Source organism: Ctenopharyngodon idella, chromosome 12 (genome assembly GCF_019924925.1).
Source record: "Ctenopharyngodon idella isolate HZGC_01 chromosome 12, HZGC01, whole genome shotgun sequence".
In the NCBI taxonomy this organism is placed as follows: domain Eukaryota; kingdom Metazoa; phylum Chordata; class Actinopteri; order Cypriniformes; family Xenocyprididae; genus Ctenopharyngodon; species Ctenopharyngodon idella.
This window is the reverse complement of record NC_067231.1, coordinates 15,060,758-15,075,061: the sequence shown is the minus strand read 5'-3', so window position 1 is coordinate 15,075,061 and position 14,304 is coordinate 15,060,758. Positions and strand designations below refer to the sequence as shown.

General features: G+C 38.7%; 1 protein-coding gene across 1 annotated transcript in view; it reads right to left on the bottom strand.

The window, feature by feature from the left end:
* ca10a (carbonic anhydrase Xa) overlaps positions 1–14,304 on the bottom strand; it is a 176,200-nt gene that overhangs the window by 157,062 nt on the left and 4,834 nt on the right. The window contains 1 exon segment of the mRNA XM_051915008.1: positions 1,091–1,165. Coding sequence (XP_051770968.1) covers positions 1,091–1,165 — 75 coding nt within the window.

Sequence of the window (14,304 nt, the reverse complement as noted above, 5' to 3'; positions counted from 1 at the left end):
CAACCAATCATTAAAATAGTCCAAATTGACCAATATTAGAATGAGATTTAGAAGCACACGCACCTGAATCGGGTTGAAATTCTACGTGAGAGTGTTTTCTGTGCGTATAATTCAACTTGCACACAATTATTAGTAAATACTGTAAGAGCCAATGTTTCTGAGATCTGTAGAAATGTGGCACTGCTAATGTCTGTGACAACCTTTATTGATTTTTTTTAAATCAGCATTTTAACTGATTCAAATCTCTGTGGCACAAAATTGCTTCGAAGTTAAAATAAACACAATGTTTAATTAAAAAGGATAGAAAAAAAAAAAAAAGAAAGAAAGAAAAAAAAAACAACCCTTCTGCAGATGTTACAAGCCTTATAAAACCAGGATTTATAAAGCTGCCATCCTCACTTCCCTATAACCGAAGTTAGAACATCTTCACAATTCACATTGAAGTCTAACTTGTGCTCAAGCATCAGAAATTGCTTTGAAAAATTGGACAGATTCTTGAGCTTGTAAACCTTTCGGAAGAACCCTTAATCTGGAGAAATGAAATAGAAACAACGCCAGATTTTTTTTTTTTTTTTCAACAAAAACAGAGGAAACTTAAATCTTACATGCATTTCAGCATGTCTGGCATTTTAATTTCTGCTGTGAACTCTTCCACTTTCTCTAATCCTGCATCATGCTGTCAATGATAAGTACAAAACTGATTTTTAATGTCACACTGTATGCACACAGCTTTACTGCCAGGTAAGCGAAAGGGAATAATCAATAATCTCCAACAATCTTTACAGGAATTAAAGAATCAAAGTCAGAATCATTGGTTCATGCAGGTGGTTTTTGAAAATGAACAGATTATTTATAAAAAAAATAAAATAAAAATAAACATTTCACTGATTCCAACACTGATAACAAACTTAAGGAAATTAAAAACAAAATAGTTGTTGATAGTGACATAATATTTAGTAGACTCAGAATAACAAAATGTGATTTTACGTCACAAAGCAATAATTGTTCTGTAATTAGAACTAATGTACTATCCATGTGTGTGACATGAGCGTAAGGAACACCATTTGCAAACATTTGTAAAAATGATTACCTGGAACAAAGCTCCCCTGAACAACTTCTTTGTAAGCCCACCATCCCTCATGGATTTTGGGTGGATTTGGCTGAGCTGTGAAGAAAGAAGAGGAAAATTGGAGTGATTTAGCATTAATTATAGAAAAACATTTTTATTGAATTTGACCATTCATTGTTTTCTCTGTCATTTTCCATTCACAAATGATTTCTGGCAAACAGCCCTGCAAGAGAGGCACAAAACAAACAAAACTGGAATTAAAAACCTCCACATTTGTTCTTCAAACATTAGAATGGAGATGCATTCTGGGTGGACCTGACAAGAGATCCGATTGAACCAGGGCTGTAGTTTATAATTGAAGTGACCAAGTAAAGATCCTGCTGCTAAAGGAGGTCACAGCCTGAAATTACAAGGCAAGATTTTAGGATATTGCATTTTTACACCTAAACTTTCTTGTCCTTGCTGCCACTGGAAAACATGACTGTTGGGCCAAAGGTGGCAAGGCTGCCTTTTAATGGAACTGGAGAAGGGTTAATCCTTCCATCAAGGACAAGAACTAATGCAGGAGAGTGGTTCAATTTCACAAAAAGAGGTGGTGGCTGGAGAGGTGAAAATGCTTCCTCCTCTTAGGGGCTCTACTGGAGAAAAGAAGAAGAAAAGAAAAAAAAAAAAACACCACCACACTAAAGCAAACGATTTCACTGAGTACTTTATCTGAACATACGCAGTTGAAACTTCAAAACTGAAGTTGACTACATTGCTAAAACTGCTTGATTAAAGAGAATATGAATGAGGGCCACTAGATATGGGCAGATTTTTCAGATAGTATTAATATTTCTGAATAGAGATTTTTTAATGGTTTTGGTCTAGTTCTCTGATGTCTTCCAAAATAGCTGATAATGGTGGTATTGGATTTACTGTGTAGTGACACCTACAGGAGAGGATGCAGCATCATGCAAGTAAAAAGGTTTGCTTATTGATGTTGCTGTAGGCATGCCCTTTTCACTGACACGTTTTTGTCACACAATTAATTTATTCTACAATCAAATGTTTCCAATAATAGACCAAGATAAAGTAAGTAGTGTTTGGTTTGTCATGTGATTAACATACTGTAGCAGACATCTTATGTAGAATAAAAAAAAATTCTCAACAGCTTTTCCTTGGATAGTGAAATGACTGGAGTCATCATTTATTTTATTTTATTTATACGTGTATTTGAATGGGGACAGTACAAAACAACATGATTCCAGTTAACAGCTGGAAAATATGTATTGCACATCGAGCGTGCATCACCTTATGTGGATATACATCATTTCCTGGCAATAAAGTTGCATGCACCCCTCTCTTCTGATTTTTACTCTATTATATTGCTTTTTGGGGTAACAAAAAAAAAAAAAAAATACTTTAAACTTATAAAGCACTGTGCATTAATTCATCATTACTTATGTGTGCAATACATTTTTTTAAAGTTAAGTATGAAAATGTGAAACAAAAACTAATTTAAAGTGCAGATTTTCAGATATATGCATTAGGATATATAGGCCATGGCTGAAAGTATTGGCAGTGACACATTTTGTGTTTTGCAGAGTTTCCTGCTGCAATATTTAATTTTTTTTTTTTTTTTTTTTTTCCCTATGGTATACTGGAAAACAATGATAAGCATTTTATGGCCTCTGACCCAAAATTTCAATGTAATGATCTCCAAGCCACTTCATTTTCACTCTTGCCTTGTGACATGGTGCTCCATCATGCTGGAAAATGCAGAGATGATCACCAAATTGCTCCTGGATTATTGGGAGAAGTTGCTTTTGCAGCACGTTTTGATACCATTCTTTATTCATGGCAGAACTGTAAATGAGCCCACTCCCATGAACGAAAAGAAACCACATATGGATGGTCTCAGGATGTTTCACTGTTGGCACAACACAGGACTCATGGTACCGTTCACCTTTTCTTCTCAGGACAATCGATTTTCCCAGATGTCCCAAACAGTTAGATAAATAGCTATGCATTAGTCTTATGCTGTCTAGTGTCCAATCCTTGTACTTCCTGCAGAATTTCAGTCTGTACTTTATGTGTTTCTTGGAGAAAAGTGGCTTCTTTGCTGCCCTTCTTGACACCAGGCCGTTGTCCAAAAGTCTTCGCCTCAGTGTGCGTGTGGATGCACTCACAACCACCTGCTGCCAATTTTGAGCAAACTCCACACTGGTGGTGACACGATTCCGTAGCTGACTCCTCAGAAGACGACAGTCCAGGCATTTGCTGGACACTCTGGGATGTCCTGAAGCCTTCTTCACTGCAGCTGAATCTCTCCCTGAAATTCATTATGATCCAGAAAACGTTTTTTCAGGTGCAATATTCTTTGCAGCAATTTCTTTGCATGTGAGGCCATTTTGATTCAAAGCAATGAAGGCTGCACATCTTTATTGGAGGTAACCATTGCTAAAACAAGAAATCAATGATTGGAAGCTCTTCTTCCCTCCTTTTATAACAATCAGTCTGCTCTTATAATCCAATCAGAATGATAGAGTGATTTCACCTGACTTCATACTTTCCCATGTGCTGGTGATTTGAAAAATGAAATGATGTTAGCCTGGTCATTATGTGCCAGGGCCAAAAAACAGTGAAACTGTTTTGTGGTAAAGATTTTTTTTTTTTTTTGGCCACTGAATCTTTTTGCAAATATCTGAAACACTGAACAATAATCTAGAAACAATAGCTATGTTTCCATCACCCTGTTATGCAAATTTTGAAGTATCGCATCAGAAACGAGTGATGGAAACTACGGAGCCCCGGACATGACATGCAGGGAGGAAGAAAAAAAAAAAAAAAAAAAAAAAAAAAAAAAAAAAGGTAGGATAAATCGTGCGCACGATTTATTAATTCGTTCCCTCGATTTACTAAAACGTGCGCACAATTTACTATTTCGTTCCCTCGATTTATAAATCATGCACATGATTTATAAAGTCTGTCTCACACCCTGCAAATAGCAAATTAAACACCTGGATATGCCTAATACGGTAGTAACTGTTTAAATATGTCAAAACTGTGAAAGCTACAAAACTTTATATCTCACCACCAACTTATGAATGTCACAAATCTCTCCCCCTCTCTCTTTCTCAGGTATCTTGTCAGGATCTATCTTCAAGCAGAAGTTAGTATGGAGTGAGAGGCAATAACAATTCATCAGCCATGTTCTCCTGAGGGACACTGGCGTAATAATACAGGAGAGCTTTAGTGGAAGCTCCAGGACAAGCATCAGACACTGCATCAAACCATCTCTCTCCCTCTCAGTGGGGAAAACAATGCTCCCATCCCTGCAGCTCAAAGCTGCCGTCATTAGCAGGACAGAGCCTGGATAGGAAAACATAACGCCAATTGATCATTTCTGAAAGCACAAGACTGAAGCACTCCAGACTTGATGCAACAAAGCTTTCCATAGAGCATCCAAGGAAGTAGTTTTTATGCCTATTGTGATTAAAATGAGAGTTTTGATGGCTTTTATGCAAGCGTGTATACGGCTGTAAGCTTACAGGGACTAAAGAACTGTTGTGATTAAATGTAATTCGTTGCACTCAGATCTTATGTGTGTCCCAGTTGAATGTGCAGGGCTGCATGAAAATGAGACATCACATATTTCATTATGACAGCAGTTTGAGCAAAGCAGCTAAGTTCTATTCCATTTCCCACACAGCTTGGCGGTGCCCCAATAACATATTTACTGGCTTCAGCAGAAAGAAATGCCTCAAATCTATAAAGCGGAAACTCAGTCAGAGGTCAGACGGAATAGACATTTAAAGCTGTTAATTTCACCACGTCCCGTCCAAAAGACTTCGAGTAATTGGAGGCGTGCTGGAGGTCCACAGTCAGGATGTTTGCGGTGTCATGTGCATCCTGTTACAACTAATCAAAGGGAAGGACAAACAATCACTAAACAAACAATGGCCCCACTCTCAGTGGAAGATGATACATAAAGGCCAGATTAAGTCTGAACTGGCTCTAAGGGACAGTATCAACTCAGATCCAAGAGGGTTTACATTTTATGCTTTAATAATGGGATTCAAGTGATTGGTTTAATATCATTCAAATGATTGAATGCTGCTGGCGTTGCCTTTTCAGCATTTTACAAATGGTGCCGCTTTCCCAGCAGCTGACTTGCTCATGCATTATTCAAAGTTGGGTAATCAAATGAATAGATGAGGGCGTTTGCAGCACAGAGGTAACAAACCTATTGAATGTCTGCAGAGTTAGTGTCAATAGATCAAAAAGTAATTAACACTAATTTTCTGATCCCTGTTCCCAATGGGGAGACCCCCCTGCTTGGCAAAGGATTTTCAAAGAGGCACTTCACAACAGCTAAACATAAAAGGCACAGAGGAAAATTTATCTACATTTGTCACTACTAGAGATTAGGGATGTGTACGAGTAATTAAGTAGTAGAGTACTCGTTCTGCACCAACAACAATAGTGTACTAACACGATTTAAACAACTGCATTTTCCTACACACATTTGCCTGAAATGTACTTTCCCCATCAAATCTCTCACCTAAATCTCACAATGCTTTCTGGTGCATCCAAGTGCAGCTATATTTGTCATGCTTCCCAGATGAGGATCTGCTATTAGTGTTACAAGAGACCTCATATACAGTATGTGTTGATTGCTCTGACACACACAAAATAAAAAGTACTCATTTACTCAGGTTACACAAGAACAAAATTACCCAAAATACTCATCCATTGTAGAAAGAAATGGAATGAAGAGCAACATTATTCATCCAAATGGTCTTTTAGAACTTATTTAGTGTAGAAGTTCTATTCATGGACAGATATGAGTAATGCTTATTATTAGCATCTGGCATGAGGGACTCTTCAATGTGTATATTAGAAACCATAGAAACTATAACATTCACACAGCTGCAGACAGAACTGGACCTGTGGGAGCACATGCAATTGTGCCCCTGATACACATGAAAATAAGACACTAGCATTTCACTAACATTTGGATGCAAGGTTTGCATTTTCCTGCCACATTTAGATTCCCTTAATTACAGCATATATAGAAACAGGACACGTTGAATAGAGACATTCAAGTCTTAAAATACAGTTTCATAAGGGCACCATAAGGATGCCCCTGAGTTTGATTTACAGTTGTTTTCAAATCCAGCGCCGAACTGGGATTTATTTACAAAGTACATCACCGAAATCCCGGGAACAAGCAAACATACGTGCACAACTCCGTTGCTGCCCCGGAAAAACAAACTTCATCCACTGTTCCCTTAACACTGGGTTCTTTGGGAAGCTGAAAAAAGGTAATCTTTCCCTCACAACCAAAAACACACTCCTTTGGTGACAGGAGCTGCGTCTCATTTCAGAGGCTGCGTCCTTCTGAGATCACATTTGAAGGCTGAATACTTCATCAAGGATGTCATATTTAAGAAAAGTAACCGTAATAAAATTGACTGATATTCATTGTGAGGTGTAAAATACTGTAATTTCTTTCTTACATTGCAATCTAACGGTTAGTTTTCTTAAATGAGAGTACCTCGATGATGTATGCAGCCTTCAAAGGGTGCAGCCCCTGAATTGGGACACAGCCATTGTTGAAAAATCTCTCAGCTTCGGTATCCCGAATGAAGCGCGTTGATGGGCATGCTCTTGCTCTTGTTCTAGGTGATGTGTGTGTGCACGCTTATCAGGGAGAAGTGCCTATACAAGGAATTCCACTCTCTTTTGACGTCACACAGGCCATACTCGAAAAAAACTCTCCAAAACCGGAAGTGGTGTATTTGGCACAGAAATACTCCGTCGTACGTCCAACTTGTGTTTTGAATCTTTGGCCATGTTTAGCATGAGAATGCAACTCTTTAACAGTGTAAATAAGTCAGAATGCATGAAATAGCAAGTGCTTTCAACCTTCTTTTTGATTTGAATGATGTGTGGACTGAATGCTTCTTTGAGTGCCTCCATACTTGAAAAAAATGGTGAAAACTACTTTTAAACAGGAAATGGAAGAATATTTATATACATATTTACAGCTGGTCTATTTACACGGGATTAGTATTACCTGAAGAAATTTTCTTTTGTGTTCCATTATAAAAAAAAAAAAAAAAAAAAAAAAAAAAAAAGCAACGTCATGTTTTGCATGAAATTTTTATTTTTGGATGAACTTTAAGGCTATACACCTTGAGACTCTCACTTTTGCTGCGCTCCAATTATTGTTCTAAAAAGAAAATTCTATGTTTTGTTGCCTTGTTTTGGTAACTAAGGCTCTGACACTATTTCTCATATTGTGATTTGGTTTGAGATTCTGCTCCAACCCACAGTATCTTATTGAGCATTTGATTGAATCCAACATATTTTGTTCAAATGTTTCTTCCCCCATCTATAGGAGAACAAAGTAATTACGGTATGGTTAACAGCAGAAACTGATTCATTTTTATAGTCATGCAAACTAACACTTTTTTTTGTAGTGTACTATTAGCTCAATGTGTTTTTCTTTAATGGAAGTGGAGAACAACAGAACAGAAATGGCACTCCATAACTGCATACATTTATATCCCTGATCCCTCTAAAGAGCATTTCAAAACCAAGTGATAAACTATCTACACATGGCACTTACAGAAGTCTCAGAGAAACTAGGTGATGCTGTAAATAAACACTTCATCAGAAACTAATTGTCAGAGGCGACCATTAGTATTCATCATGGAACCGATGCAGTCCTGGGGCTCATCCATACAGGGTGAAAAGAGAAAGAGGCGCAAATGCCGCCCATAAATGAAACTTGACCTTGCCGACAGCTGTGCTTACTGACTTATGAGATAATTGTCTTTCACCCGGCCCGTTTGTGGCTCCACATTATGGATCCAGCTGCACTAGTGTAATGTTGCAGGGCTCATCCCCGGTGGACTCTTTCAATCAAGCCCAAGCATCCTGAACCGTTTATCAATATAAAAAGGCCAGGCAATATGCTGTATGTGTAATCACCCTTGATACGTTTCATCATTCCTCTGTGCCACTGATCGGACCTCTGAACCGGCTTTTTCAAAGACATGGTGTAATCGCTTTAGAAGTGATACAAAGACTTAGCAGCAGCAATGACATACTGTCCATTATGATTAGTCGATTAATCTAAGGTTTTTTTTGTTTGTTTGTTTGTTTGTTTGTTTGTTTTTCTTTCATTTTTGATTAATCGATCAAATATTTCAGATTAGCCGATAAATCAAGCAATATTTTTTACAGCTAATCTATTGCTTATTTTCTGATTAGTCAATATACCCTTTAATTACTTACAAATAATAACGGTGCCATTAATCTTTCAATGTTTTACTCAAACTTAATAAAGTGCCAAGTAATAAATCATCTATCAGTAGATGTCCATGATGGCTGTGTTCACAGTCACTGTTTGGGATGGACAACAGCATTTGCTTACAGGCTTTTTTTTTCCACATTTAGGAGATTAAAGTCGCTGCTTGGATACAAATCTGTATTAATGAACAGCAGTCACAACTGTATTCTAACTCAGGTAACCACAGTGACAGTATAAAAGGCACCGGGAAGTTTTATCGCAATTGACAGCGTGTTATTAAATAAATGAATCCAATCGAGCGCCTGAGTTCATCCATCTTCGGATGAACGCAACTCATTTCTCCTCCTCCGGGAGTAAACAAACCCCTCATGATTAACACGGGACTTATAAATATGGGACCTATTAGCACAATTGCACAGTTCAGTATGGCTCACGCATTATATGACAAGGCAGACAACTAGCTGTCCAGTGCAATTCTATTCATACAGTGCAAAATGGCCGGGATTGCGGTTGTAAGTTTTGAAAAATTTGCAGGTGTCAACTCGGTTACAGAATGCGGTTGTCATGCTCATAAAAAAACTAAATGCTGTATGAATGAAATCGTATAAAATGGCATTGCTATACTAGCGATTAGCATTTGCTCTAGGGAGTCTTTGACTGCATCTGAAATTGTATACGTCTACTATATTGTAGGTGCTGAACAGTATGTGAAAAGAGTAGTATGTCCAAATTCACAGTATAAAACAGTTAGTGAAAAGTACCCAGCGAGATGCTCAAGTGCACATCTGATGGACACTTTACTATCCCATGAGGCCATGAGAGAGGATTTGTGAATGGCAATGAAGTGACATAACTGATGCTGGTAGCTCACATGGTGGATGTAGTACATCCAGATTACATTCATACAACACACATTCATACTATACACTGTAAACCCCTAATGCTCAAAATACTTAATTGGTTTGAGTAGGACAAACTTAAATTGAACAAAGTATTCAGTTAAATTAACTGTTATGAGTATTTAGAACTTTCTTTTTCTTTTGAGTTCACAGCACTGACATATTTCAAGTAAACTTAACTGTTACATTGTTTTGAGTTGTATGAGCTCATTTCTTTTAAGAACTCAAAATAAAAAAAAATAAAAAGTTAACTAAATATTTTATGTTAATTGCTATCAAAATGTATGAGTTAGCTAACTCAGAACTTCAAGTTAGGAACAATTAACATGCATGAGTACTACAAACTCAAAACTTGATAGTTCTGCTTACTTAAAATTGGGAACATCATAATTCAAAAAATTTGATGTAACTGATTACCTCAATTTTTTTGAGTTAGCCCAACTTATTTGGGTTTACATTGTATAGAACATACTTTTTTAATGGGTGCAAAGAAATTACTTATTCAAAAAAGTATCAATTCAGAAAGTAAGCAATTTCAGATGTAGCCTTGTCGTCATTGATGTCATTGATTCAGTCGACATGTTATTTCAGCCCATTAAGATTTTACAATAGCCGCTTTTCCACTGTCGGGCCACTGCGAGCCAGGGCTTTCATCGGCCCAGGCTAGGCTAATAGCCCCGGACTTTTAGCACCGAGCCCAAAATCACGCTGCATTTCCACCATCGGGCCAGAAGCTCCACAGCGCTTCACTAAAACCCACCCGTAACACGCCTCTCTGGAACGTCGTCACACAAACCCGTCATTTCACAAACAAATGGAAGTTTTATCAGAAAAATAATCAGAAAGAAATCACTGAAAACTAGCGAGATCGTAAAGTGAACATGATAAATTTTCCACCAAAAATACACCCTGAGGAGCTTTAGCACTCTCTCCAGTGACAGTTATATTTTCCAACAATTAGCCTATATTTTCAGTCTGAGAAACAGAGGAATCCCGAAAAACTGGAGTTGCTTTATTTTATGAAATATGCGGAGCTAAATATGGATATAAGACAGTCCGTTAAGAGACGAGACGTGCTGACAGATAAAATAAATACATGATTGTGATAGCCTACATATATGATTTGTCTGATTTCTTCAATCCGTCGTATTTACCATGTTTATATGTTAATAGCGCGCATAGTCTTGGTGATCAGAATCCACATCGGATCACAAACAGAAGTTATTTCAAACACTTGCTGCTGTCTGAAAGTGAGTTCTGAGCTAAAATGATTTTAAAAGTCTTTAATGCTGATGTTAGCTGGTAACCTGTAATCATCCATGGCGCCTCCGTCTCCACACACAGATTAACTTCGCCTTTGTTCGTAACCACTCCCTCAAGCCCGAGCTGGCCCGCTTTGGACCAAGGTATTCGGCAGGCCGAAAAACCCTGGCCTTTGGCCCCGAGGAAGCCCCGATGAGGCACGATCAAGCCCCGGAAGTGACAGTGGAAATGCGACTGGCCCTGGCACGCACTAGCACGCCCGCTTTAGGCCCGACAGTGGAAACGTGGCTATTGACTATATTGGTCTTGAGCTCCAGTCCACTCCACCAGCTTCGGTCTACACTGTAAGCTGATGGTCTGTATCCTTTGTGGATCAACACTAGATTTAATACTGGACGTTTTTTTTTTTTTTTAGCTCTGATAGACTTACTATGACCTCAACAGCCCCAAAGTCTTAAAAAAAATGTATTCTACTATAAATAAATTATATGACAGATGGCATGGTATGAAATGCACACCCACTGCCTTGACCAGCAAAAACAACATGGAGAACTTAGCATTTCCCTTGAGAAATGCTTTGAGGCAAATGTGAGAGTGGAAGTTTTACAACCAGATATAAACTTTATCAGTATTACAGGAGCATTTTCAGAGATTCCCCTCAGAGACTCACACACTTTTATCAACAAGAACACAAACTGCATCTGTATAATGCATTCAGGTTCTCTTAGAACAATTCATTTGGCAATTTACATAATATCTAAACGTTTTGAACTGTGACATAAGCCCCTCATTCCGGAAGGGAAACGAATAAACAACCAAATCACGTAAGAAGGATGCTGACAATCTTGCAACTCTGTCTCTTCTCTCTCTCTCTCTCTCTCTCTCTCGGTTCACATGCACAGATGCAAACTCGTTCACAGACACATCTGCATGGGATTATCAGATTAGTCGGCTGAGACAGTGTTGCCCAGTGTGTGCGTGCAGGATCACCCAGCCACAGCGAAAGCCTCTGTACTATACTGTAGATATCAGTGCTTAATGTTCCGGCCTTCAGTCGTGGCATTGCCCGAACATTAAAAACACCTTCTCTGCAGTCACATGCATGGCAGCAGCGAGGCCTCCCTTGTAAAGAGAGCCCGAGATCACTGTCAAGCTGCAGCGAGCGTCGCTTGTTGAGCTAAGAGTGGCCAGGTGCACATCGTGGATGATGTGCCACAGGGCACCTGAGAGCTAGTGCAAACATGTCATGGTGTCTCGCTACTGTGGGTTTGTGACAAGATTCATGGCTGGGATTTTACAAATGGCTATGCCCGTTGCATGTGACAGTCAATAGTGTTAGCTACACCCACCCATCAGGGAAGACCTAGCTAAACACAGCTGCTCCTGACTCACGGCTGATTTAGAAGTTCAGCAAGTTTGTAGCCTTTCAGTGTTTTAAATTATGGCTTGTGTCTGGTTATAATGAATTAAATACTTAATTAAATGAAATGCTTCTTCGGGCTAATTCAAAATTCACACTATAATTGTCAGGATTCAGGGAAAGTAGGAGTAATTTTATGGAGAGCATGACATTAGAAACTAAGCATGGCTATATTAATGAGAAAAATTATTTCAATATTATCTATATAGTAGTTTTATCATATTTTCTCTAATTTGATCTATAAAATTAAGTTACATTTTCTGCATGGAAAACAAAAAAACATTAATTGAATGTGTTGATTTGAATATTCCACAATCACGCACAAATAATATATTGTGCCTGCAGCTGCTTAAAGAACCATGCAAAAGTTACAAGAATCATACAAACTAGGACTTGATAAATCACAATATTTAGCCACCGTGAATGAAAGTGCATTCAACCTTTGGAGTTGCATGCACAGTATTCAGGAGACAGTATTCAGCTCTGACTATTCCAGACCTCCAAGACTAGAGGACTGACTTTTTAATCATTTTCAAGAGGTTGGAAATGTATGTGAATTATCACTAAAAAATACAGTCCAAAAAATTAGTATACGCTGCTATCAATGAATCGAGTGGAAAAACAACTTAGATATCCGTGCGAGTCCAAATGCTTTCGCCTGGACTTTTTCCACACATTCTTCCAATTACCTAGATGAATGCAGACCTTCGTGTTTTCAAAACGGCAAAGGCAAAGTGCAAAAAAACAGAACTGTAAACTCTGGTGTGTCAAAACTGAGATTTTTGGATTCTCAGTCCTAAACACAATCAAATCTGTTTATCATAATGGTGGCATAAATTTTTTTTGTTTTTTGTGCACACCAAACTGATTGGCTGGGCTTGTACTGAGAAATCTGGCACAACAACAACAGGCCCCTGCAGCTCTGATATGGAAATCTCTATATGAAAAGACAACATCTGCTAACTTCCAGTGTTTTTCACTGAGACAGGTTTCCTGGACTTTAACTGAAGGATGTCAAAGTTTAATGAAGAGCTAAATCAAAAAATGACTATAGAGGGTATGGCATTGACGTTACTTTCCTGCCGGGACACACCACACACCACTGTCTGTTTTCATTTATACTTCTGCGTCGCTGTCCGCGTCGACGTGCAAGCAGACCACTAGTAAGCAGTGTCCGCGGTCATGTTGAGTATCAAGGCAAAAGCCGAAGAAGCAGCTTGTCATGCACGTTGTCAGAGAAGCTTGCAAATAGAAGCAGCAGAGAAGCAGCAAATAGGTAACGACTTTTGTTGCATTATGACTGCATATGTCCCCTGAAACAGAGCATTTTTTCCATTCCTATGGAAGTTGAAAATGCTCGCTCTTCTCCGAGTGCTCCGCGCCAGTTTTTTGACCTGAGGGAGGGGTTCTAGCAGACCAATCACAGCGGTTGCGGTCTGCATAGAATTGACACGTTGTTACATTTTTGAAGAGGTGCACGTCAGGCTACGTCATAGGCTACGCGTGGTACACACAGCCTACGCCGTAGCTACGGCGTATACTCGACGCAGAAGTATAAATCAGCCTTAAGCCTTGTCTGTGAAACTGGGGGTATATAAATTAGGGTACAATTTTACCCCTAAATCCAACATATCTGACACAAAAGGATAACTGCAAATCCATGTTTTGCTGCCAGAAATCCAGTTGTTTCTGCGAATTGCAGTGATTCATTTGCTTCTCTTTTTCATAGCTTTTGGCAGTTTGTAAAAAAAATAAAAAATAAATAAAAAATAATAGCTCCAATTTCTTGTTGAGTCTATTTATACAGTCAATCGTGAAGCTCTTTCCCATTTTAGATGTGTGTTGTGTGTTTTTTGCAGCATATAAGCTGAACACCAACACTGCCACTCTGTGCCACTTTTTGCCACTTAGTGGGTATAACTGCAGTGACTCCGCCTACTGTGATGTCATGTGCATACCCTCTATCCACCTTATTTTTCAGGTAAGAGCGGGTGCAGCCATTTGTAAATTTAATGTGTCAGGCTTCCAGTGTCATTTGCTTCCAGTTAGGCCTGTCGTGATAGTCGATATCGACTTATCGCATGATATACGGACATGACCTCGATAATTTTTGGTGACGCAATATATTGCCCATTCTATTTACACAAATGGTTCATTTTGCCGGATTGTGCTGCCTCTGTCATCTCGCCTGCTCTCCGAGGCAAAAGCGGGGCTCAGGCAGCTCCTTCATACACAGAGCTGACATTGACAGGCGGAAAAATGCGCCATTCGAGTCGTCATAGTGTTTTCCTGACAACTACAGGCAGTTTTGAAGAATAAGTGCAAATGCACTCAGTTTCCGCAATCT